Genomic DNA, 23,599 nt, shown 5'->3' with positions numbered 1-23,599 from the left:
TTGCTTTTTTGACTGCCGCCACAATTGAACAGACCCACTATGGGTTTTATTATACTGTAGGCCTCCCTCTCTGTTAAGTTTTAATATCCACTTCCAAATGTTACACCGCACTATGAATATTTTAGTTTATAGCACGGTTCTTTGTATTCCAATATATCTCTTTGGAAGCGTAACCCCTCCAGACTTTTATAGTGACATCAGGGAGTCCAGAGACCAGCCCGGGGACCAGGTCAAGTGTGTCAGTCCTACAAAGCAGCCCCCACTGCTGCTCTCAGGAGCGCTATATCTTGGATAAAGATGCAGCTTGCAGTGACTAATGCTTCTAATGGGTCAGAGTCCATGTCTGCTGCCCTCTAATGGCTCCAACTTGCCTTGGGATTGGCTTTCATTGCAGTTGAGCTCAATGGCTACAACAGCAGTGGAGAAAAAGCAGTATACACACACACACACACTTTTTATTTATATTTACCACTTTTGCTACAATACTTAAAAAGTATGTTGTCCTTCTACAGGGCTTCCTACCTCGGGATCTCAGACGTCTCAACCAATGGATTAAATTGTGACAGTTCTCCTGGCAGGTAGGCAAGTATCACACATGGAGAAAACTGAGATTGAGTGACTTGCCCAAAGTCAGCATTGCCTACCCCAAGCATTCCAAAAAATCGCCAGTCAAAGCTCAAAAGGCGAGGACGTTTGGCTCAGGAGTACATTTGGGTCCCATTTTCAGGATTTTCTCTACAATCATGAGAGCTAGAAATGTAGCTTTCAATTAAAATATAAGACTCACATTATTACTTGACTCCAGGAGCTGGGGCATTAAGAGAAACAACAAACATTGCAAGTCTCATGAGAGTTGGCAACACCAGAAGTCTACGGCCGATTCAGGAACAAAACCCAGACCTCCTGACTCTCAGTCCTGCGTTTTGCAAAGGGCAGCATTCCTTTGCCTGCCAAGGACTTCACTCAAATGAGATGGGAATCTTTAGAAGATGGTGCTGACAGCCACTGCAGAGGTACTCCTAGCTCCCTACCGAGCTGCATTAGTTAGGATGATAGGTGCTTTGAACATGATGGGCTATTAACAGTCACTTGAAACCAATGATACCGGGGTTGTTTCTTGGGAGAAGCAACAGCCACAGGAAGTCTGGTTAATGGTTTGAACACAGATGTTCAGTTGCTAAGTTATAAGCTGCCCTTTGCTTTTGCCATCTAATATCCTTGTTCAAGCATGCACCTACTTGCCAATCAATTAGACGAGAATGTAAGTGTGGGAGAGAAATTAGCTCCAGTCCTTCCGGAGTGCTCAGGAGATAAGTAAACTAGGTGCCATCGTGGTGCACAGCATCACATAGTTGTGGTGCTCTGGAGCTAAATTACATCACTGGAAACTTCCAGCTAATTCCAATTTGCTCTGGATTACTCTATAATGGCTCTTTCCACTTAGATTTCTCTGCCCCAGAAGTACACACTATGATTCCATCAAGCCTCAAATAGCCCATTTTGTCAGTATGAAAGACCCTTTCCTTTTCTATCCACCTCTGCTAATTGAGCCGATGCAGCTCAGTGATCCAAATCCTAGGCAAATACCAAATGAAATACATGTGCTAGGACAGATTTTGATCGCTGACCTGCATGAGAAAGGTCAATGTCACTCAGCATAGATCACAGGACGTGCACCATTGTGAAATGGGATTGAAGCTGAATCCCACCATTAGCCACAAATGCTGGGAAATGTAAAGTTCATTTCCAGGAAGCCCATTAATCTCTTTAGAAAACCTCACAGAGTGATGTGGGAGGCAGCTGAAGGCATCACTTTCCTTTTAATACCGTGAATCTTGGGACCACATTCCTCCTGGACACAGCATTTTAACTGTGGTGCAGTCCCATGAACTTAGGTACATTATTTAGGAGACAAAGCGAGAAGTCTGTTTTTATAACAAGATGTGCCTGGCATGTCAAGGGATGGCGGGTACCGCTCCAAAGTAGCCTGGCAGAATTTGATAAAGGATCAAAACTATTTCTGGGTTAGACTGGAAAGTGTTTGTGGTTACAGAAAACCAGAGACACTACTGGCCTATACATACGCCATGGGGAATGGTAGTCCCAGCAAACCCTGTTTATGGGTGGAATCGGATGAATCAGAGTGTACGTGATGGAAAAGCAGCAAGCCTTTCACCTATAGGGTCCAGGTGAGTCATGAGCAAAGTCACTGTGGCTGTTAAAAGACATGTGGTGTGACAAACTGTGTTCCAATCTCAGTCCCATTTCTAGTGACCATCCCACTGTGTGGAAAGTCACATGTGCGATTCCCCTGGTGGAGTTTCCTAGGAGTTTTTTCACCTAAAGTTGCCCCCATCCACTCTGTGGACAAAGGTAGGGGGTTGCCAGCCAGGCGCTCATAGCCTGGAGGACTTGTCAGAGGCCAGGGTGATTAGCACGGAGGCCCAGTGCCTCCACAGTGGTTCCAGGCCACTGCACCCTCACCGCCACCTCCCTGTCAGGAATACCCCTGCTGATCGCTGCTCCTGGCAACCTACCCTAAGGGTGTCTTCACATCACAGAAAGAGTCCACTTGGAAGTTAGGACAGCACCAGTTTTAAGTAGATCCCCACAAGGGGCTGGTAGGGGATAGCCCCCAGCCTGTCACATCCTGCTCACATGTAGATCCTTGATGCCGCAGGGGCTCTTTGCGGGGCTGAGCAATGGGAAAGGCAGGGCGGGGTGGGACAGCCCATTGCAGGCAGCAGCCAAACTTGTGTGTCAAAACGGGCAGAACTGTGCATGGAGGGGGATCCTCCACGTGCAGAGACTGGTGTCTGTGCGCCACATTGCAAAATCGCCACAGCTAGCTCCTTTGCGAGTCATCTCAGCAAAAGGCCACAGACTGAATGTACATGGCATCTGAACTAGCATCTCGCCTCCCAAAGGCAGTTCCTTCAGCTCAGCATTATGTCCCACTGGAGGGTGGCCTTGTGGGTGACTCACCGGACTGGGACTCACGAGGTTTAGGGTTCTATTCCCACACCACAACATTCACCAACAACTAGCTCCTTATTGGAAATCACAGCCAGCTTCCTACATGATCTTGGGCAAGCCACAATCTCTGACAAACTGGGGATTGCACTTCCCAAGGTCACAGGGGCTTTAGGATGATGAATTCTTGAGTGTATAAGAGGCCCCGAGATACTACAGAGAAGGATGCTGTGTAAGAACAGAGAGAGCGCATCAGGCATCTCTCATCTGTCGTGTTCCTGTTCTGGAGGTGACTGGAGCCCATTAGCCTCCAGCCCTTTTCACCAGCAGCAAGTTGCCTTGACTTGAAAAATAAAGGTTCACATTTTATGATCAAACCAAGACGGCTAGAAAAAAATCTACCTGCAGTTTCTCAGCTCTGTAGAGTATTTATCTGCTTGTGCAATGAAGACCTTGGGGGAAAGCGAAGGGGGTTGTTCTCTTCTGTAATCACCAACAGACCTTTGATATTCTGGAGGCAGACACAGACAACGCTGTTTCTCGGAGTACATTTCTCCTCTCTTTTCTGCCTTCGTGAGGAGCCCCCTCCTCCCCACCCCATTTTATCTGGTTTCCTGAACGAGTTCTTTGGCAGAGCTCCTCCAGTCGCCTCACTGCTTTTATTGCTTCTTTTAATCCCGCGTCTTGGGTTTGGCCTTGGAAGCCTTCTGGGTGAGTTCTGAGAGAGGAAGGAACTTATAAACAACAAGAGCTATAAAGAGACCATTTATTTTGAGCTGGTTTTTCTGGATTTGGGGAAAAGAACAGCTAAAGAGTCTGATGCCTGAAAAGGGACAGGAACCGTAGACTCCTGTGCCAATGACAGTGGGCAACAGCCAGTACGTCTACAAATGACTATGGTCAGGTGGGCAAGACAGATGCAACTTTCTCCTTGTGCTGTGAATTTGTGTTCGCATTCCTTACTTTCCCCTAGCAGTTTCCACTGATGAAGTGTTCTTTGCTTCCTGTCTTATACTGCAGCGTGATGCAGGTTTGTACCACTGAAGAGCTGCTGCATTGTACCCCTGAGGTGGCTGCATTTCAATGATGGGTAAAATGATCCCTGAATATACAAGGCATTTTGTGATGCTATGGTGTAAGAGGGGAAGTTACTCTATGAACGGTGCCTTAGGCTGTTGTAAAGTTTTAACATGAGGAAATAGCAGAGCTAATAAGTGGCAATTTTTCCTGGCTTAGCTAAGAGCACAATACAGAGAAGAGAACTTCAAGGAACACGTACTATCTACTCTCGTAGACAGTTCGTCCCACCTTGACTGGCAGAATAATTACACACTGTATTTTATTTTATTTTATTATTTCTTTTCTTTTCTTTGTTGAACAGGTACAGCTTTTCCATTTGTAAATTAAACTCCAGCAAATTTTCCTTTGGAGAAGTCTCTCTTAATATGAATTCTTTGCATGTTTAATATTCTTCCTCTCGCTCAGCCACTGCTTCCACATACTCAACACCTACTTCTTGGCAATTTTTTGTAAGTACTGCCAAACCCTCCCAAGGCTTGCATTTCACACTACCCTTCAATTACTAATTAAAAGATTTTTTACAGCTTTAACACAGTAATTTCATAGGCTCTACAGTTGAACCCTTCAGAAAATATATTTGATATTTGCTGAAGGCAAAGCGAGGTGGCTAGTGGCAGGCAAACTGAAAGAATGGTGAAGGCAGTAGAAAGGTCCGAGGCCCATGAGATTGGATAGATTACACATGAAGCTAGATTAGAGGAGAGGCAGTTTAGTCTAGTGGACAGGGCACTGGACTAGGAGTCAGGAGAACTGGATTAAGAACATAAGAACGGCCATACTGAGTCAGACCAATGGTCCATCTAGCTCAGTAGCCTTTCTCGGAGAGTGGCCAGTGCCAGATGCTTCAGAGGGAATGAACAAAACAGCAATTATCAAGTGATCCATCCCATCATCCAGTCCCAGCTTCTGGCAGCTGGAGGTTTAGGGACACCTGGAGGTTTAGGGACACCTGGAGTATGCGGTTGTGGCCCTAACCGTCTTGGCTAACAGCCACTGATGGACCTATCCTTCATGAACTGATCTAATTCTTTTCTGAACTCACTTATACTTTTGGCCTTCACAACATCCCCTGGCAATGAGTTCCACACGTTCATTGGGTGTTATGTGAAGAAGTACTTCCTTTTGTTTGTTTTAAACCTGCTGCCTATTAATTTCATCAGGCAACCCTTAGTTCTTGTGTTACGTGAAGAGATAACACTTCCTTATTCACTTTCTCCACATCAGTCATAATTTTATAGACCTCCATCATATCCCCCCTTAAGTCGTCTAAGATGAACAGTCCCAATCTTTTCATCTTTTCTCACACAGAAGCTGCCCCTAATCATTTTCGTTGCCATTCTCTGCACCATTTCCAATTCTAATACATCTTTTTTGAGATGGAGGTGACTAGAACTGCACGCAGTATTCCAGGTGTTGGTGCACCATGGATTAATAGAGTCACATTGTGATATTTCCTGTTTTATTATCTATCGCTTTCCTAATGGTTCCTAACATCCTGTTTACTTTTTTTGACTGCCGCTGCACATTGAGTGGATGTTTTCAGAGAACTCTCCACAATGACTTCTAGATCTCTTTCTTGAGTTGCAACGCTAATTTAGACCCCATCATTTTATATGCATAATTGGGATTATTTTTCAAATATGCATTACTTTGTACTCATCAACACTGAATATCATCTGCCATTTTCTTGCCCAGTCACCCAGTTTAGTTAGATGCCTTTGTAGCTCTTCGCAGTCAGCTTTGGACTTAACTATCTAGAGTAATTTTGTATCATTTGTAAACTTTGCCAGCTCACCGTTCACCCCTTTTTTCAGATAATTTATGAATATGTTGAACAGCACTGGTCCAAGTACAGATCCTCGGGGGACCCTGCTTTCCACTGTGAAAACAGATCATTTATTCCTATCCTTTGTTTGCTATCTCTTAACCAATTATAGGTTCGATTCCCATCTCTACCACTCACCTTTCTGCTCTTTCTACCTTTGTCTCCTTAGATTATGTTCTTTGAAGCCTGGACAGTGTCTCACTATGCATTTGTGCAGTTTATAGAGCAGTGGTTCTCAACCTTTTAACCACTGTGGGTCGCATATGCAGCTCTCTGTGTATTACATGGGCCTTATCCACAAAATATATATACTATCAGTATGGCCCTGAGAATGCCACATAGGCCGTAGCTGCGTGCTGATTGGGCCACAAAAGTGGCTCGTGGGTTGAGAACCACTGACAGAGTAATGGGGCCAGATCTCAACTGGGGCCTGTAGGCACTACTGTAATACAAGCAATAAGCACATGAAGGCTTTTAAAAACAAGGACAAAAAGAAAAGGAGTACTTGTGGCACCTTAGAGACTAACCAATTTATTTGAGCATAAGCTTTCGTGAGCTACAGCTCACTTCATCGGATGCATACTGTGGAAACTGCAGAAGACATTATATACACAGAGACCATGAAACAATACCTCCTCCCACCCCACTCTCCTGCTGGTAATAGCTTATCTAAAGTGATCACTCTCCTTACAATGTAATGTAAAATGTAATGTAAATTGTACTTTACATTGTAAGGAGAGTGATCACTTTAGATAAGCTATTACCAGCAGGAGAGTGGGGTGGGAGGAGGTATTGTTTCATGGTCTCTGTGTATATAATGTCTTCTGCAGTTTCCACAGTATGCATCCGATGAAGTGAGCTGTAGCTCACAAAAGCTTATGCTCAAATAAATTGGTTAGTCTCTAAGGTGCCACAAGTACTCCTTTTCTTTTTGCGAATACAGACTAACACGGCTGTTACTCTGAAAAACAAGGATGTTATTTATGAACTGAAATGAATGGGGAGCCAGTGAGATGTCTTGGGTTGAGAGTTTTGTGGTTAAACTGTATACGTAAGAACACATCACTCTGCTGGAGCATGGTGTAATTAACTTCTTTCTTGCTGTTGGGGAAGTCTAAAACAAAAAAGGCTTTAGAAAATGCTTTTTCACATCCTTCAGTTATAGTGTGCGTCTATTGGTAGAAAAACAGTAAGTGGCTTACTGCTGCCTGACTGGGCCAGCCCACTCCTGCTTCCATCCAAGTTTGTCCAGTTATCTAGGATAGTAACCATAACCTCCCCCAGTTCTTCTGAACGGTAGAGGGTCTGTAGATCTGAGGAAGTAGCTTCAAGGGCACAAATCCTAGATCAATCAGCTGTTCTTGACAATAGGATCTTGTCAGCTGACAGCCAATCTTGTTCTTTAAAAACACATCACTCCAAACATATCTCAGAACACACGTAGACAGCAGTACGTGGGCAAACAAGGTGAAGTCTGGTTGGTACTCACTGGCTTTTTCCATTCTTGCAAACTGCCCAGCTATCAACCAAGACAGGGCCGTGACTGCAGCCAGGGCTCCTATGTGCAGAAAGGGAGCTGTGGCCTAGGGGAACACAAACAAAAAGGACTGAATGAAAGGTATTTCATAGGCAGCGTCACTTAACTTTTCAAACAGTTATTACACACACACAGTAGAGTCTCAAGACAAGCACTCTCGGCTGAACAGTGAAGTTTCCAGAGGGAATCTGCCTACCCCATTCTGAGACAGATCCCATGTGTTCTTTAGCTGCTGCAACAAAATGGCTCTACGTTCACGGAGGATAGGTCCAATGATCACTATTAGCCAAGATGGTCAGGCACGCAACCCCATGCTCCAGGTGTCCCTGCACCTCCATCAGCTTTCGACTGCACCCAGTTTCAGCCATCCCCACCCTCAACCTCCCAGTGTGGCTTGGACATCAAAAAACACAAAGCTGTGCAGCTCTGAACACAAGTGGAAGGCCAATGTGAGGGTCCTCTGCTGCCGCTATCTATTGGAAACAGAGCCCTACTTAAAACAGCAGATTAAACACACAAGAGTGCAGGAGGAAATACACATTTTGCAGCCTAGTCTTCATACTCCCATCACCTTTCCCCCCTGCCTTACCACTGCTGCTGCTATCTAATATTAATACTAATTATAAATACAAAACTCTGGCTCTTTAGATTGTCCAGCAAACAACTTTACACACAGCATAGCCTGATGACTGTTCACCACCTGTCGAATCATAGAATCATAGGACTGGAAGAGACCTCGAGAGGTCATCTAGTCCTGTCCTCTGCACTCATGGCAGGACTAAGTACTATCTAGTATATGCTTTGACACTTCACTCTTCATTGTGTGTGACTGGTTACCTTAGTCACATGGTACTGCTCCCACTCCCTTACTACATGACTAAATCTTCAGAAACCAGAGGAAGTCACTTCTGCCACAAATAGGGAATAGCCTTATTCGTGTATGCAGCCTTTTCTTTGCGCATGCATCTGAGTATTCCTACAAAGAATAGTTAATCCCAACCCAAACCACTAAACACATCTTTGGGGAAGTAAACAAAGAGACGTGAAAAAATGGCTGGTTCAAAAAGCAATTCAGGATTCACTAAAATATTTGGCAATAATTTCCCCCCATTATTCACCTGCCTTACAACATGAAAATTCCACTTGCTCTGAAGAAATCAAGGGTCTTCTTTTAATTAATTTTTAAACAGAAGCACAGTATTACACTCCCCCCCCCCCAAAAAAAAAAAAAAAATCCAATGGAATTCCCCTTTAAGGCCAGAAGGAATTTTAAAGCTCCAGGTCTGTACTCCTAGGATTCAAAATTTGGGACACAGCTACACAAACTGAAACAACATAACTACTTAACTGAGCTTGCTGGAGTCTCATTGAATCATAGACTCATAGAAGATTAGGGTTGGAAGACACCTCAGGAGGTCATCTAGTCCAACCCCCTGCTCAAAGCAGGGCCAACCCCAACTAAATCATCTCAGCCAGGGCTTTGTCAAGCCAGGCCTTAAAAGCCTCTAAGGATAGAGATTCCACCTCCACCTAGATACCTCCCTAAGTAACACATTCCAGTGCTTTACCATCCTCCTAGTGAAATAGTTTTTCCTAATATCCAACCTAGACCTCCCCCAGTGCAACTTGAGACCGTTGCTCCTTGTTCTGTCATCTGCCACCACTGAGAACAGCCTAGGTCCGTCCTCTTCGGAACCTCCCTTCAGGTAGTTGAAGGCTGCTATCAAATCCCCCTCAGTCTTCTCTTCTGCAAACTAAATAAGCCCAGTTCCCTCAGCCTCTCCTCATAAGTCATGTGCCCCAGCCCCCTAATAATTTTCGTTGCCTTCTGCTGGACTCTCTCCAGTTTGTCCACATCCTTTCTGTAGTGGAGGGGCCCAAACTGGACACACTACTCCAGACGTGGCCTCACCAGTGCCGAATAGAGGGGAATAATCACTTCCCTCGAGCTGCTGGCAATGCTTCTACTAATGCAGCCCAATAGGCCATTGACTTCAGAGGGCTTTATGTGACATCCAAGATCAATATTTCATATGTCCAGCTCTGTAGCTCTGCTTCAGCCTGATTTATAAGAACTAATAACTCCAAAGATAGAGACTATGGGTAAAATCCTGGCCCTTCTGAAGTCAATGGGAGTTGTGTCATTGACCTGATGGGAGCAAGGATTTCACCCTATGTATTGAAAACTACAGAACAAGCACCGTTCTTTGCAACAAGGCTTTAAATTGCCAAACGTACTATGCAACTTACTTGCATTGAAATAACTACCATCTCCCATTCATCATCCCAAAGTTGTGCTATAGAAGACATGGTTACTACGGTAACTACCAAGGTCGCCATCAGGCCGATCTGAAACAAAAGAAGAAAGTATTTACAAGTCAAATCCCTAACATGAACACTGTTGCTGTGTAGTCCGCTTAGCGTAGTACCTTTCATCTGAGGTTCTTTAAGTGCTTTACAAAGGGGAAGTAAGTCTGGCAACACCATTGTGAGATGGATTTGGTATTACCCTCATTTTACACATGGGCAAACTGTAGCACAAAGAGAGTAAGTGACTTGCCAAAGGGCAAGCAATGGCAATCTCAGAGCAAGTGACATTTCAACAAGCGTGTTTCCAGTGCATGCTTTTCCTTTTTAAATCCTGACACTCTCTTCAGCCCTCTCTTTAGCAATAGAGCGGCAGGACACAGAGCCCACTTGAAATACAAGTGATATCCTCTTGGCTATGGGTTGTAACAATCCAACAGGGAGGGAAGTTAAAGTTACCTAGCAACTAAGGTTGTGCTGAAATAGAAAATATTAGTTTGAACAATATTGTGAAAAAAGTCCTCTGAAGACCATTTTGAAACTCCTGATTTTTGCTTTTCAATGAGTTTTCACTAAATGATGTTTTTGGCACCACATATTTCGGTAAGACGATGGATCTTTGCTGAAAGGACGTTTTGGTACTAGAGATGATCCGAACTCAACAAACTCTAGTTAGAGACCCTATGAAGAGAGAGATTCAATTTGCAAGACCTGTTTTAAGGGATTTAGTGGGCAATGCATGTTTTCAGGCACTGGAAGGGAAGGTTATTGGCAGAAGAATACAAGGCAGAAAAAAGATCTTGGACGGACAACATGGTATCCTGGGTGGATCAAAAGGACTATTCATCCACAAAGATTAGCAGAGGACTGTAGAGAATGGGCTACCAGGGTTGCAAGCCTCTAGTCATGGAGATGTCACAAAAAATATTTCAGAAATGGAAAGATTCTACAGTATTTTCATTCAAAACCACAAGCTTAATTTTGAACCAACACACATTACATTTTGCCATGTGACTGTTTTAAGATAGGTTTCAGAGTAGCAGCCATGTTAGTCTGTATCTGCAAAAAGAAAAGGAGGACCTGTGGCACCTTAGAGACTAAATTTGTTAGTCTCTAAGGTGCCACAAGTCCTCCTTTTCTTTTTGTTTTAAGATAGGAGAAGGGATGATCTGGACAAACATGAATGCTTCCCATAAGGGGAAGTATATACAAAAAGAAAAACAGCTTTATGTATAGATAGTATAATCGGCCTTGAATCCTCCCATTCATTCACACTTACATTCTAACCATATTCTGTAACCAGCGTTACACACTGCACCACTTTCTTCTACAGAACCGTATCACAATCCAGTCCCATCCCACAGCGTAGTGAGGCAGGCCTGTTTATAGACAGGTCAACAATCTTTTTTCACCCAGGACAAAAATTAACTTGGCAGTAACCACACTGATCACTGGTTAAACTCAGCCTTAAATCCTCCACTAGTTTATTAATTCAGACAGATTACCAGACTCAAACAGTCCATGAAATTGACCATTGCCTTTTTCTCTTCCCTTCTTGGAGCAGGCTTCAAAATATAAATCAACTGAGACACATTTGATGAAACAAGAACATTTCACTGGCATCAGTAGGTGGGACTAGATTCTCAGCAGTAAGCCTGGAAATCCCTAGCCAGGGCATTTGCTCCCAAATCAGTGATGTCAGGGGCTCTATAAAAAAGGTGAAGGGGTGTCATCTACACTGCATTTTCAAGGGTCTTCCCACTTTTATTAGAGCAGTTCTCCAAATTTAGCTTGCAGTAAGTGAAAGGATTCCAAAACAGCGGTTTGGCATTGTGTCATGCTGACACACCACCACGGGGTGCATGTACACCACAACAAGGACAAGCCAATAAGCAGCCACCTCTCAAAGCTGGGCACAGTTCAACATGACTTCCCCTGGGAGAGACTCACCATCTGAAATGGCAACACCCTTGCTCATCTGCATTGAGGTGCACTGAAAGAGTTATGTAGAGGAACCTAGCAAGTTTTAGCGAGTGTTATTATTTGATTTTTTATGAAGCTCTAACACCCCCAAAAGGCAGGATCCAATGCATTGCTTCCCCCTTTATTTCAGTGCATCTTTTGCAGCACTTGGATGTATTCAGAATGAACAAGTCTATGCACAGCGCCAAAAAAAAAAAAAAAAAAATCACTGGATTCACTGAAGGCAAAAGGTTAAAATAGCCTCACGATGGCACAGAAAGAACTTCAGCTTTACAGCTTTAGCCTGCCATGTCTGTCTTATCCATCATTTCTATCACAAAGAACATTCTAGCAAATGCGTCAGAACACTGTTCTCTTCCATCTGTTATCTCAGTCTGCACTGTACGTCTGGCTAGATTCAGAGGATGCTGCTGTTCTGTGCCTTGATCTCATGTACTGGCTGGATCTGGATTCTTTACAGAAAATTTCAGAGCAAAAAAAAAAAAAAAAGAGACCAAAAAGTCTTTGAGAGAGAAAGCATAGGTTAGACAAAACAGTACAAAACTCCTACAACTATCTGGATTTGTTTGAACTTAAGACACATTGTCCATTGCCATGAAAAGAGCTGAGGGTTTTTTTCATTGTTGGGTTTGTTTTTTTTTTTAAAAAAAACCTTCAAAAAACCTGTTCTTGTTATTTCTGAGTAAAATACTTCTCACCTGGGAAAGAAATTCTCCTGGGCCTAGAATAATTCCCATGTCCTCATCTGCCATGCACCCTCCCTACTCTTTCTAATCCACCCCTTTGAGCAGTTCCTCCTCATGCACGACCCCTGTACGCTCCTTCTCCTGTATGCACTGTTGTTGTAGCCAAGTGGGTCCCAGGATATCACAGAGACGAGGTGGGTGAGGTAATATTTTTATTGAACTAGCTTCTGTTGGTGAGAGAGACCAGCTTCGGAGCTTACGCAGAGCTGACCTGAAGAAGCTTGTCTCTCTCACCAACAAAAGCTGGACCAATAAGAGATATTACTTCACCCACCTTGTCTCTCCTTCTCTTGAATAATCACCATATGGCTTGCTTTTAGTCTGTAAGGGGCAGATTCTCAACTGGTGTAATTTGTCAGACACCAATGAATTTACACCAGCCTCTATGCCCTGGGTGACAGGAATGGGTGCATGCGCAAACACGAGCATAATGGTCAATAAACATTTATGGCGCAATAGAAAAGAGTGCAATGATATGGTTTCCTCTCGTTCCTACATGAATGGTCAGGGTGAAATTTCTCTCAGCAGCTGCCCATAAGAAAGAGAGGTGAAGTTTACACTAAGGGGGTCAGGGATGGATTAAGGCTAAACTTGGTCTGAACTGCACTGGAGAGGAAGGTCTGATAGGTAAGAATTTTAGGGACCCATTTCTAAACTTTGGGAGGCCTTCTTCAGACGGGAGGGAGGAGAAGGCTTGGATTGGCTGGCCTAGACAAAAATCTCTCCGTTCACCACCAAATGAGGTGGCCTCGCGCATTATTTCCAGTGATTTCCTGATCGTACTGGATTTACTCAACCTACACAGGTCAGAGAAGTGAAATCTGAGATCAGTTGTTTTTGCAACATGAACAATAAGAAAGGTGGGGAATTCCAAAGGTGCATTGACGGCAGTTCGGATTGTGTGAGCCTTCATGGGTGGCTGGAGTAGGTGGAATTACACAAATACGGATGTGACTAGCGACCTTCCTGTTGTGCTCTCTGTCACGGAGTCCAATGGCGATGCTCTGGAACTGCTCCCCATGAAGCCAGTCAGGACTCTGGGGCAGTCGCCTTTCTGTGAGCAGCCTGTCTTCAGGACACAAAGCTCACACAGCTTCCACCTTCCTGGGTCTGACCTCGGAGCATTCAGCATCCTCTGCCCCTCCGTGCGCTTCCCCCAGCGAGTCCGCTCAGGCAGGGCTCCTGGGGAAGCCAGAGGGTCCTGCACCCCAACTTCGCAGTCAGACTTGACTCTCAGCCAGCCAGTAAAACAGAGGTTTATTAGATGACAGGAACATGGTCTAAAACAGAGCTTGCAGGTGCAGAGAACAGGACCCCTCAGCTGGGTCCATTTTGGGGGGCAGTGAGCCAGACAACCACGTCTGCCCTTCACTCCATGTCCCAGCCAGCCCCAAACTGAAACTCCCTCCAGCCCCTCCTCCTCTGGGCTTTGTTCCTTTCCCGGGCCAGGAGGTCACCGGATTCCTTTGTTCTCCAACCCTTTAGCTCTCACCTTGCAGGGGGGAAGGGCTCAGGCCATCAGTTGCCAGGAAACAGGGTGTTGGCCATTCTCTGTGTCCAGACTCCTGCACACACCTGCCCTCTAGGGCTCTGCAGTGATCATACACCCTTACCCCACCACCTAGATACTTAAGAACTGCATAGGGGAAACTGAGGCACCCCCACAATATTCGGAGGAAACATTAAGAACAGTCCCACTTCGTCACACTCTCTGCTCTAGCAGATCTGGGAGGAAGTGCTCAGCAACATATAGAAGGCTGCTTGTATTCTGTCTGTATGTCCCTCAACCCTGTTCATGACTCATTCCTTTTAGCACCTGGATCTGCTGGTTACTGTTACAACCCATTCGGGGGCTCTGGGCAGGATGTAATAGCAGGGATAGAGGGGTGTGCATTTGATCCAGGCAGCCTGTGAACAGAAGTTTCCCATCCCGAGGCCCTTACCCTGACGACAGAACTACGAAGGCACGCTGATCGCCACTCCGCTTACCTTCAACTCATCTGCTTGGGCAAAAAAGCTTTGGGGGAAACGGCGAAAGTGTTCTGCCCGCGTACATCGGCCAAGTGGACGGCAATTAACAGAATGCTTGAGAGTTATAGCCGGATTCACTCCCAGCTTGGGGACCAATTCAGTGGTGATGTGTACAGGTAGCCCCAGACTCCCTTGAACCCTCCTCCCCCTCTCAGACCCCAGATATGCAAAGAAAACCAAGCTGGAGTAATACACAGGAGTGGGAAGAAGGTACATGTGAAGGTAGAGCCTTTGGTCTAAAGGAGTTGACACTGTCTTACATATGGCCTCTGAACTTGGCCCATGATCCATAACTCTTTATAGGATCATGGAAGAGACCCTCATTCGAACACAGATTCCTTGCCCTGAAAATACAGGCCACTCCATCCTGACAGTGCATGGAGCAGATATTTCCTGACATGGCATTGGATTTCAGCCATCCAAAGTTAACGAAAAAGAACCAAGACACAAATTTAAATTCTGGCCTTCAGCGATCCCACCCCTTCGCTCAACCTCCCGCCTTGCAGCATCTGGAAAGTTCAAGGGGAAGACACGGACAAGTCTGGTTTGGAATTGTGAGGGACAGGGGTGGCGGGGGCAGCAATCACCAATTGATCCCTGTAACATATTTCTCTTTTGGTGTTACTCACCCAAGCCCACCAGCCACCTGGAATGTGTCAGAAAAATACCAGACTCCTCGCCAAGAAACATATGTTGTGCTCAGAATCAACAACTTGTTTTTCAGCAGCAGACATCCTCCGCCCCCCTTCTTTACCTCCCCACCCACCACCTCCCAACAGCAACACATTTTGGAAAGAGACAGAAAAGTGGCAGAATTCAAATCCCCTGCACATATGCTGGTTAAGGGTCCAATCCTGCAAAATCCCCCCGGGTGCAGAACTCCCACTGATTTCAACAGGAGTTGTGTATTGAGAGCTTGTAGGATCTGTCCCATAATCAATTATTATGTGTTTGTGTATTGCATGTGTGTGTGTGTGTATATATATATATATATATTTTTTTTACACTTAGTAGTGTTTCATCTAGCACTTGTTCTCCTGCAGACTTGTGTTTCCATACACCGCTAAGCTCTGTGGATTTTGGTGTATGGACATCTTTTTCTGTTCCAATTTACAGAGGTTGGAGGTCCCCAAATTTCACCTGAACCTGAAAACGCAAATCAAGACACAGCCAAAGTTGCCAAATTTTGCTTGGTTTTGGGCCAACCCACGAATTCTTTCACCAGCTTCCTCTCGCTTTCAAGTTCACGACTCAACACCTCCTCCCCTGCCTACAGTACACCCCTCCCCCTTCCTGGTCTTTATGGGTATGTCTACACTGCAATTAAAAACCTGCCACTGGCCCATGCCAGCTGACTCGGGGTAAGGGGATGTTTAAGTGCGGTGTAGATTTTCTGGCTTGAGCCCAGGCTATAGGATCCTGTGAGGCAGGAAGGCCCCCAAGCTCAGGCTGCAGCCTGAGCCCAAATGTCTACACTGCAATTAATCAGCCCCTCAGCTCAAGCTCCACGAGCCCGAGCCAGCTGCAGGTTTTCAATCACAGTGTAGACACATCCTCGGATCCTCCCAAGCACCCCGCTTGCTATCCTTCTCTCACTATGGGCTTCTCTCACTTCTTTCCACACTACCATTTATGATTGGAACGCTCCCTTCCTTGTGCCTCCAGGGACCTGCTTCACACCTCATCACATCCCTCTTCAAACCATAGATCTTTCATGAAACCTTTCAACACCCTCCTTGTTTTGTGCCTGAATCATTCTCCAGTACGTGGTGAACAGCACAGAATGGCATTGCATGTGTCTGAATTACACAGCAAGCTGTTTGGAACAGGGCGGGGATCTTTTCTCCAGGTCTGCACAGTGCCAAGCATAAAGCTGGTGCTCTCTATGAAATAATAACCTGCAAATGGAAGCTTGTATCCTGTGTGCTTTTGCAAATCAAACAAGGCACACAGATGTGCTTTGCTGCAAATTGGTTACTAAAAATTAAAATCAGCTTCACAATGGGAGCTATTCTCTAGCCCAGTCGGCTATAGCTTGCCTTTATTACGTTCACTGCTTTCATATGTTTGGGACCTTTCACCTAGATACATGGTGCTGAGCTAAAGCATAAAGGCCCATATATAGCTGTGACCTTAACATAGAGGATACGTTGAAGTAGGTTGGCATAGGGGGCTTCCTAAGTTCATACCCTTTTAAATGTAACAGGTGCACCACAACTTGGAAAGAACTGAAATAACCAGTTAGGAAAGAAATAACAAATGTGATACCTAACCACAAAAGGGCCATGGTAACAAACTGACGTATATGATAATAAGTTGAGATCACTGATATACTAATCTATAGAAAAAAGACACTACAACGTTAGTAAGATGAGGAAATACAAATAAGGAAAGGGGGGGGGGATCCCCTACTGAATATGCATCCAACATAACAGTGTTAGCGTAACCTATTATGAAAGTGACATCCCAGCCGAGGGGCAGTAGGAGAGAGAGCTGTAGTCCCTGGGAGGTGCCAGAATGATGGCCACTGGTGATATTGTGGAAGGCAATGGTGATGAGGAAGACAATGACTAACATTTCAGGTGTTCTACAAGTAGACGGGTGTGCAGAGGTACATCCTATAGTATCTCCACCTACCTTACTGAGTTGGGGTGCTTGTGACTGTGCTAAATCTATTAATAAACTAAACTTGTAAATATAAAAGGGTTCCTGTAGTGCAAGTGTTGCACCTGTGCACATCGGGGTTCCCAGTTATATAATAATTTAAATAATACTGGGCCTGATCTTGGGACAAAAACCTGTCATCCCTCAAAGCGATAACTGGGGATTCTTAAGTCTTAAGAATTATATATTAATCAATATAATTAATACACAATCTAAAGATCGGGCAACAGTCCCCACAAGCGAAATTAGTCCCCTGAAAGCAAAAGGTAGATCAACTGCTCAGAGTTCAGGTCCCAACCCCACCCCCACCCCATGGAAGCTTTGTCTTAGTAAAGAAGTCTAGTGGTTAGAGCAGGGAGCTAGCAGTCAGGATTCCTTGTGCAATGCTTTGAAAACAGGAAGTGCTGCAGAGCCATATTGCCAGCTGCTCCACTGACTTACTGTAGGACTATGGGTAAGTCACTTATTCTCTGTGCAGTTCCTCCATTTACTTGCCAAAGGGGAGTTATATTTGTGACTCTCACATAACAAGATGGCCCCTTTGTCTCCTTCAGGCAATGCTTTGGGATAGATACTGCCAGGGAAAGCTTTCAAGGAGCTGTGGAGACAAGGGTCTGCGGGAGTCGAGAAGGGCAGTACGGAGGCATGGGGGCTTGTGTGGACATCCATGGGCCGTGCAGATCTCAGATCTCTAGGTTGTCAGGGCTGAACCTCTTGTTCATTCCTCAGGTAGGAGAAACTCCAGCCCTCCCTAACAGAATAATCAAGTGGGAACTCTGCAAAGCAAACTTCAGGAACTGTCTTGCCTCCTGCAGACTTTTTCTGCATAAGATAATAAGCTAGACCTAAATATTAGTGTGCTTCAGAAGTAAAGGGAGTAACTGTCTGGTGCTTAATTTTGCCATTCGCCATCCTAACTTATGTTTTCTTGCAGTGCTCAGATAATACCTGCTGCAGAAGAGACTCCAACCTGCCACCATTAAACCTCTTTGAACTTGGCTCTCCAACCAGAAATTCAAAAATCCTGAAGGTTCAGCATAATTTCACATGACTCTGCATTTGCCATCAGCCACAGGAACCCAGGTAAAAAGCTAATAGTTATATAACACCCTTTATCTAGCAAAATATACAAGAATCTCTTCGGCCCACTGAAAAACCGACACCAGTGGATGAAATGTGGCGACTGTTTCCCAGAGCACATACAATTTGTGGCAGGAAATGCCTGGGGAATTTGTGGCAGGCAAAAACCAAATTATCCAGACTGGGGCAATGGGATCTTTAATAGCTGAGAGAAGGGAAGGTTTTGGTTCTACTTCCTATGTAACAGGCTGGGATACGTCTCCCCCTCCCCCTCCCCCCGCCAAGATTTAAAGTCAAGTGTTGCAGCCAGCCGAGTAGTTCTGACACCCCTGCATGAGCAATACGTTTTGGGGCCTCCGTACATTCCTTCAGTCTTCTTTGGTTTACTCAGATCCTTGGTGAGAAGGAGCAATTTACCTTGTGGAGCCAGTGTAGGTTCATTTGCTGTCCCACAGCTATGTGACATAGTGCTAAAATCTGAAAGGACAATCAAAAGAGAAGCCAGTCAGAGATCCGAACGGACAAGCTATACATGTTCATTCAGCATGTGGAGAAAATGCACCTTCAATAAGAGATTGCTTAATGGCACGGAAGAAAAGCAGTTATAGGATGGGGTTGGCAGGAAGGTTTAAGACCGTGGCAATTGTACAGAAGAGTGCTCTCCACAGAAATAATCTAATAAATGGACTTTTATCCCCCTTGAGAGGGAAACTACTATTGTGTTACTGCCCAGGGCCATAGAGCTGGCACAAGGCACTCTCTACACTGCGTCAGGCAAGAATTTGCTGCCCGCTGAAGCATCAGCTTGAAAATACTGGCCCTGGCAGCCCAGGACGCAGCGAAGCAGATTTTGCCCAGGACCGAGGGACCAAAGCCTGGTGCTGCAAGAGCAGACAGGACTGAAACCATCATGAATATGAGACACCGGAGAGATCTATTTCTCAGGAGGCCAGCTGCAGCGCGAACACATGCGCTGCAATTTCGGCGAGCAACACAGCCAGCAGGACTGACGGTGGAACTGCACAGTTGTCATCCCAAGCTGAAATTTTTGCATTTACTCCGGGCTGTTTAAGGGTGAGAGCACATGAGAAACACACTGTACAGAACTAAGCCATTCCCGACAGTAAGATTTCATAAACCCCTTTGCACAGACATTCACTCTCCGGTTTTCTACACAAGCTTTCATAGAGGGATTTTATCTTACATACCAATAACGCTGTGATATACAGAAAGCCAGCAGCAGCTGTTACAAGTATTGGAATGGACCAGTCACTCCAATATCCCATTCGGTTATATAAATACCTGGAAGATAAGTATGAAAACAAAGATTAGGGAGTGAGCCAAAAGCTCAGCAACTCTGCTTGATTAAACAAGGATTAGAGAGAGGGCCTTTCCCTTCCCACCAAGCAGATCAGAGATGGGAGATGAAACAAACAAGTCATTAAAAAAAAACAACAACCCCCAATATTTGGGTACTGATCCTTCTTGGGAAACCAGGAGTTACACAATCACATTAAATGCTGATACTGTGCTATGGGGGAAAATACACTGGGGTTTGGGTTTAAAAAAATAATTCCATATAAACCACCAAAGAGACAGAAAAATATTCCAGCTGGAACGCAGCTTCAAACCAGTACCTGGCATTCACAGACCAGCCATTTCACCAATCCAACAACAATATATAGGTAAAATCAGAAGCGAAAGACAGGGAGGAAAATAAGAGTTAAGCTATCCACAATGGTGCTCTATTCAAGTCCTGAGTTCCTAGCAGAGGGGAAGGTGGTGGTGATAGAAATTGCATCTGATCTACATTTCAGAGCCAGACCACAGAAACTGGAAGGCGTCAACCAATTCTTCCAAAAACCAGCCTTTTAGGGTATGTCTACACACCAATTAAACACCCATGGCTGGCCTGGCTCCTCTGACTTGGGCTAGTGGTGCTTGGGCTGTGAAATTGGGGTGCAGATATTAGGGCTCAGGACCCTGCGAGGGGGGACCCAGCCTGATCCCGAATGTCTAGACAGCCATTTTACAGCCCCTCAGCCCAAGTCAACTGACCTGGGCCAGCTGCAGGTGTTTAATTGCTGTGTAGACACAGGGTGTATGACGGTGTAAGGCAGGGGTGACCAACCTGAGCCTGAGTAGGAGCCAGAATTTATCAATGTGTGGTGTTTAGATGTTGCTTGTAATTATTAGAATTAGGAGCACTGGCTGATGGGAGTCTGAAAGGACAGGAAACAGGAAGGAGGGGAGAGGAGTTGAAGAGGCTGAGGGAGAGCTACTGAGGGTGCAGCAGCAGCTTGGAAAAGAGGTTTCCACTTTAAAAAATAAAGTCCTGTTGAAGTTTGTTAGTACCTTGCCTGGCTACTACAACATTTTGGCAACGAGGATGGATCTTCTGCCTTTGAACACACCTGCACCCTTTCTATAAAGCCCAAGTGAGCCTCCAATTGCTTTTACTGCCTGGATCCATATGTTTGAGACTTACCTGCTTGCAATCAGTGCTACAGAGATTTCTGAAGTAAGAAAGCCTGCTCTGCTAATCCACTGCCTTGGAGCAGAAGGGCAGCGTATATTTTACACTTTTCCCCTTGCAGACGATAACTATGAGACTGCACTCGCTGCATTAAAGAACTTCTTTGTACCAAAAGTGAACATAGTAGCTAATTGCTACAGATTTTGCCAGCATGAGCAGAAACCAGGGGAGACTATGATGCAGTATATTGCTTCCCTGAGGAGTCTGACTGCAACTTGTGACTTTGGGAATATGGCAGATGAGATGATTAGAGACCAGCTCATTGAGAAAAAACCATGCTTCGTGCTTCGTGTACTTCTAGAACCACAACGTACACTAGAAAAAGCAATAACCATTGCTACCCAGATTGAGTCAGCGACAGCTGAAGCCAAAATAATGAGCATGGATACAGGAGGCACAGTCCAGGCTGTGACTCCTTTGCAGAAAAGTTCACTATCGCTGCAGACAAACAATTACAAGAGGAAAGCTAATGAAAAACCACCAAATCGGCAAATTCAAAATCCAGTAAAAGCATGCTTTCGCTGTGGATCCCCACAACACCTTGCAAGCTTCACAGGATGTCCAGCAAAAGTAGCTCAGTGCAATCATTGCAAAAAGATCGGGCATTTTGCTAAAGTATGTCGCAGCAGACAGTTCAATCAACAGGTGCATGCAGTTACAATACCAGATGTTACTGTGCTGAGCGTGGACAAAATCACTACTGCACCTATTCCAGAACAAATAAAGTGCACGGAAAACGTTTCTGCCATACCCTCAGGCAAATCACACTCTATTCAGCTAATGTTGGACACTGGCTCAGCAGTATCTCTACTACTTGATTCCATCTATTTGCATTACTTTAAAGATGTGCCTCTTACTGAACCCAACCTTCACTTGGTGTGCTATTTGAAAAACCATATTCCAGTACGTGGCTGCCTGCCAGCAATAGTTACTTTTGGTGATTGCTGTGTAACTGCAGAGTTCTATATTGTCCACAAAGGCACTCCTATCCTTGGCAGAGATTTATTGGCTGCTTTAAATCTCAGCATAGTTAATGGATAAATTGATCTTCCTCAGCAAAGCATTCTTGCGGTACACACACCAGTTTCAGCTGGGACCCAACACCAGGTTGAGGAGAAACTCGTCTGTGCTTATGGGTTTCTGCATAAAGTTAAAATACGGAATAATGTGATGCCTGTACGACAGAAGTTACGGCGCTTACCACTTTCAGTCAGGGAAGCTGTTTCAGAGGAACTTAGAAAACTTGTTCAAGAGGACATTATTGAAGAGATTAACTCCTCAGAATGGGTTTCACTTATAGTAGTGATGCAGAAGAAGGGTGGAGGCATTCGCCTTTGTGTGGACTTAAGTGAGCCAAATAAAGCTATTGTGATTGACAGCCATCCTCTTCCTCACATAGAAGAAGTATTTGCAGAACTCTGTGGAGCAAAGATGTTTTCTGCTCTTGATTTGCAGAACACATACCACCAGGTTATGATGCATGAAGATAGCAGAGACCTCACAGCATTTATTACACGAGGGACTATTCCGTTTTAAACGTGTTCCATACTGTCTCGCATCAGCCTCACGTGCCTTCCAAAAAATGATGTCATTGATTTTGAAGAATCAACATGGAGTTCAGTGCTATTTGGATATTATCATCGTGTTTGGAAATACTTCAGAGGAGCATGACAATAACCTGCAGTCTGTACTAAACTGCATCAGCAAAGCAGGCCTCAAGCTCAATAGGTCCAAATGCAAATTTAGACAAACTGAACTCTCCTTTCTGGGGCATACAATTTCACAGGCTGGACTAAAACCTGATACGACTCATATCCTGGCAATTTCAAATGCTCCTCCTCCAACAGATTTGCAAATCTTACGTTCCTTCTTGGGTCTTTCCTCCTGGTATGCAAAATTCATTCCCAATTATGCTTCTGTCATTGAACCGTTACGAGAATTACTATGGGGAAGTTCAACCTGAGTGTGGACAATGGATGCACAAGCTAGTTTCGAAAGGGCAAAAGACTTGATTGTACATAGTCCAGTACTTGCACTATTCAGTCCTGCTTTGCCCACAATTGTAACTACCGATGCGTCTGATTATGGCCTTGGGGCTGTCCTCACACAACTTCATGAGGACAACACAGAGAGGACTGTTGCATTTGCTGCAAGGACACTAAGTAATACTGAGAGAAAATATTCTGCAGTCGTAAAAGCAGCACTTGCTTGTGTCTGGGCTACTGAAAAATGGAGAACTTACCTGTGGGGCTGCACGTTCAAGCTGCGCACAGACCACAGCCGTTTGATGACGTTGCTCACCACGAAAGGACTGGGAAGAGGAGGATATCGTATTGCTAGACGGTCTGCAAGACTACTCTCTTTCAATTATGAACTGGAATATAAGCCTGGAAATGAAAATGTGGTTGCTGATTGCCTTTCTCGCCTGCCTTTGCCTTCACCAGATGTTCCACCGGAGGATGAGGATGTAATAGTTGCGCTTATTACAAGCACTCTTACTGCAGTTACAAGAGAACAATTTCAAGCTGCTTGTTCAGCGTGTCCAATTCAACAAAAACTATAGGAATTTCTGACAAAGAGATGGCCCAGTAACCCTAAAAACCTTGACCCGGTTTTGCTGCCTCATTTTAGAGTTTGGTATGAACTTTCTTTGCTCGATGGCTGTGTGCTACGAGGTACACACCGGCTACTTGTGCCAGAAGAATTACAGTCAAAACCCATACACCTGGCACACGATACTCAAAAAGGAATTGTCAGAACGAAACAACGACTACAGGATCTGTATTGGTGGCCAGGGATGGACTCTCAAACTGAAGCACTCATAAAATCCTGTGTCA

General features: G+C 44.9%; 1 protein-coding gene across 6 annotated transcripts in view; it reads right to left on the bottom strand.

Moving 5' to 3' along the window:
- The window catches only part of GDPD5 (glycerophosphodiester phosphodiesterase domain containing 5), a 335,621-nt gene that overhangs the window by 60,927 nt on the left and 251,095 nt on the right, over window positions 1–23,599 (bottom strand). For all 6 annotated transcript variants that reach the window (XM_037882114.2, XM_037882015.2, XM_043527653.1 and 3 more), the window contains 4 exons: window positions 19,435–19,528; window positions 18,644–18,703; window positions 9,666–9,764; window positions 7,368–7,461 (listed from right to left, as the gene is read on the bottom strand). In XM_037882114.2, the coding sequence (XP_037738042.1) occupies window positions 7,368–7,461; window positions 9,666–9,764; window positions 18,644–18,703; window positions 19,435–19,528 (347 nt within the window). The remainder of the gene's footprint in view (window positions 1–7,367; window positions 7,462–9,665; window positions 9,765–18,643; window positions 18,704–19,434; window positions 19,529–23,599) is intronic.

The sequence above is a fragment of the Chelonia mydas genome, chromosome 1, assembly GCF_015237465.2.
Source record: "Chelonia mydas isolate rCheMyd1 chromosome 1, rCheMyd1.pri.v2, whole genome shotgun sequence".
Classification (NCBI taxonomy): domain Eukaryota; kingdom Metazoa; phylum Chordata; order Testudines; family Cheloniidae; genus Chelonia; species Chelonia mydas.
The sequence above is the reverse complement of the archived record's forward strand: the minus strand, read 5'-3'. Positions and strand labels throughout refer to the sequence as shown.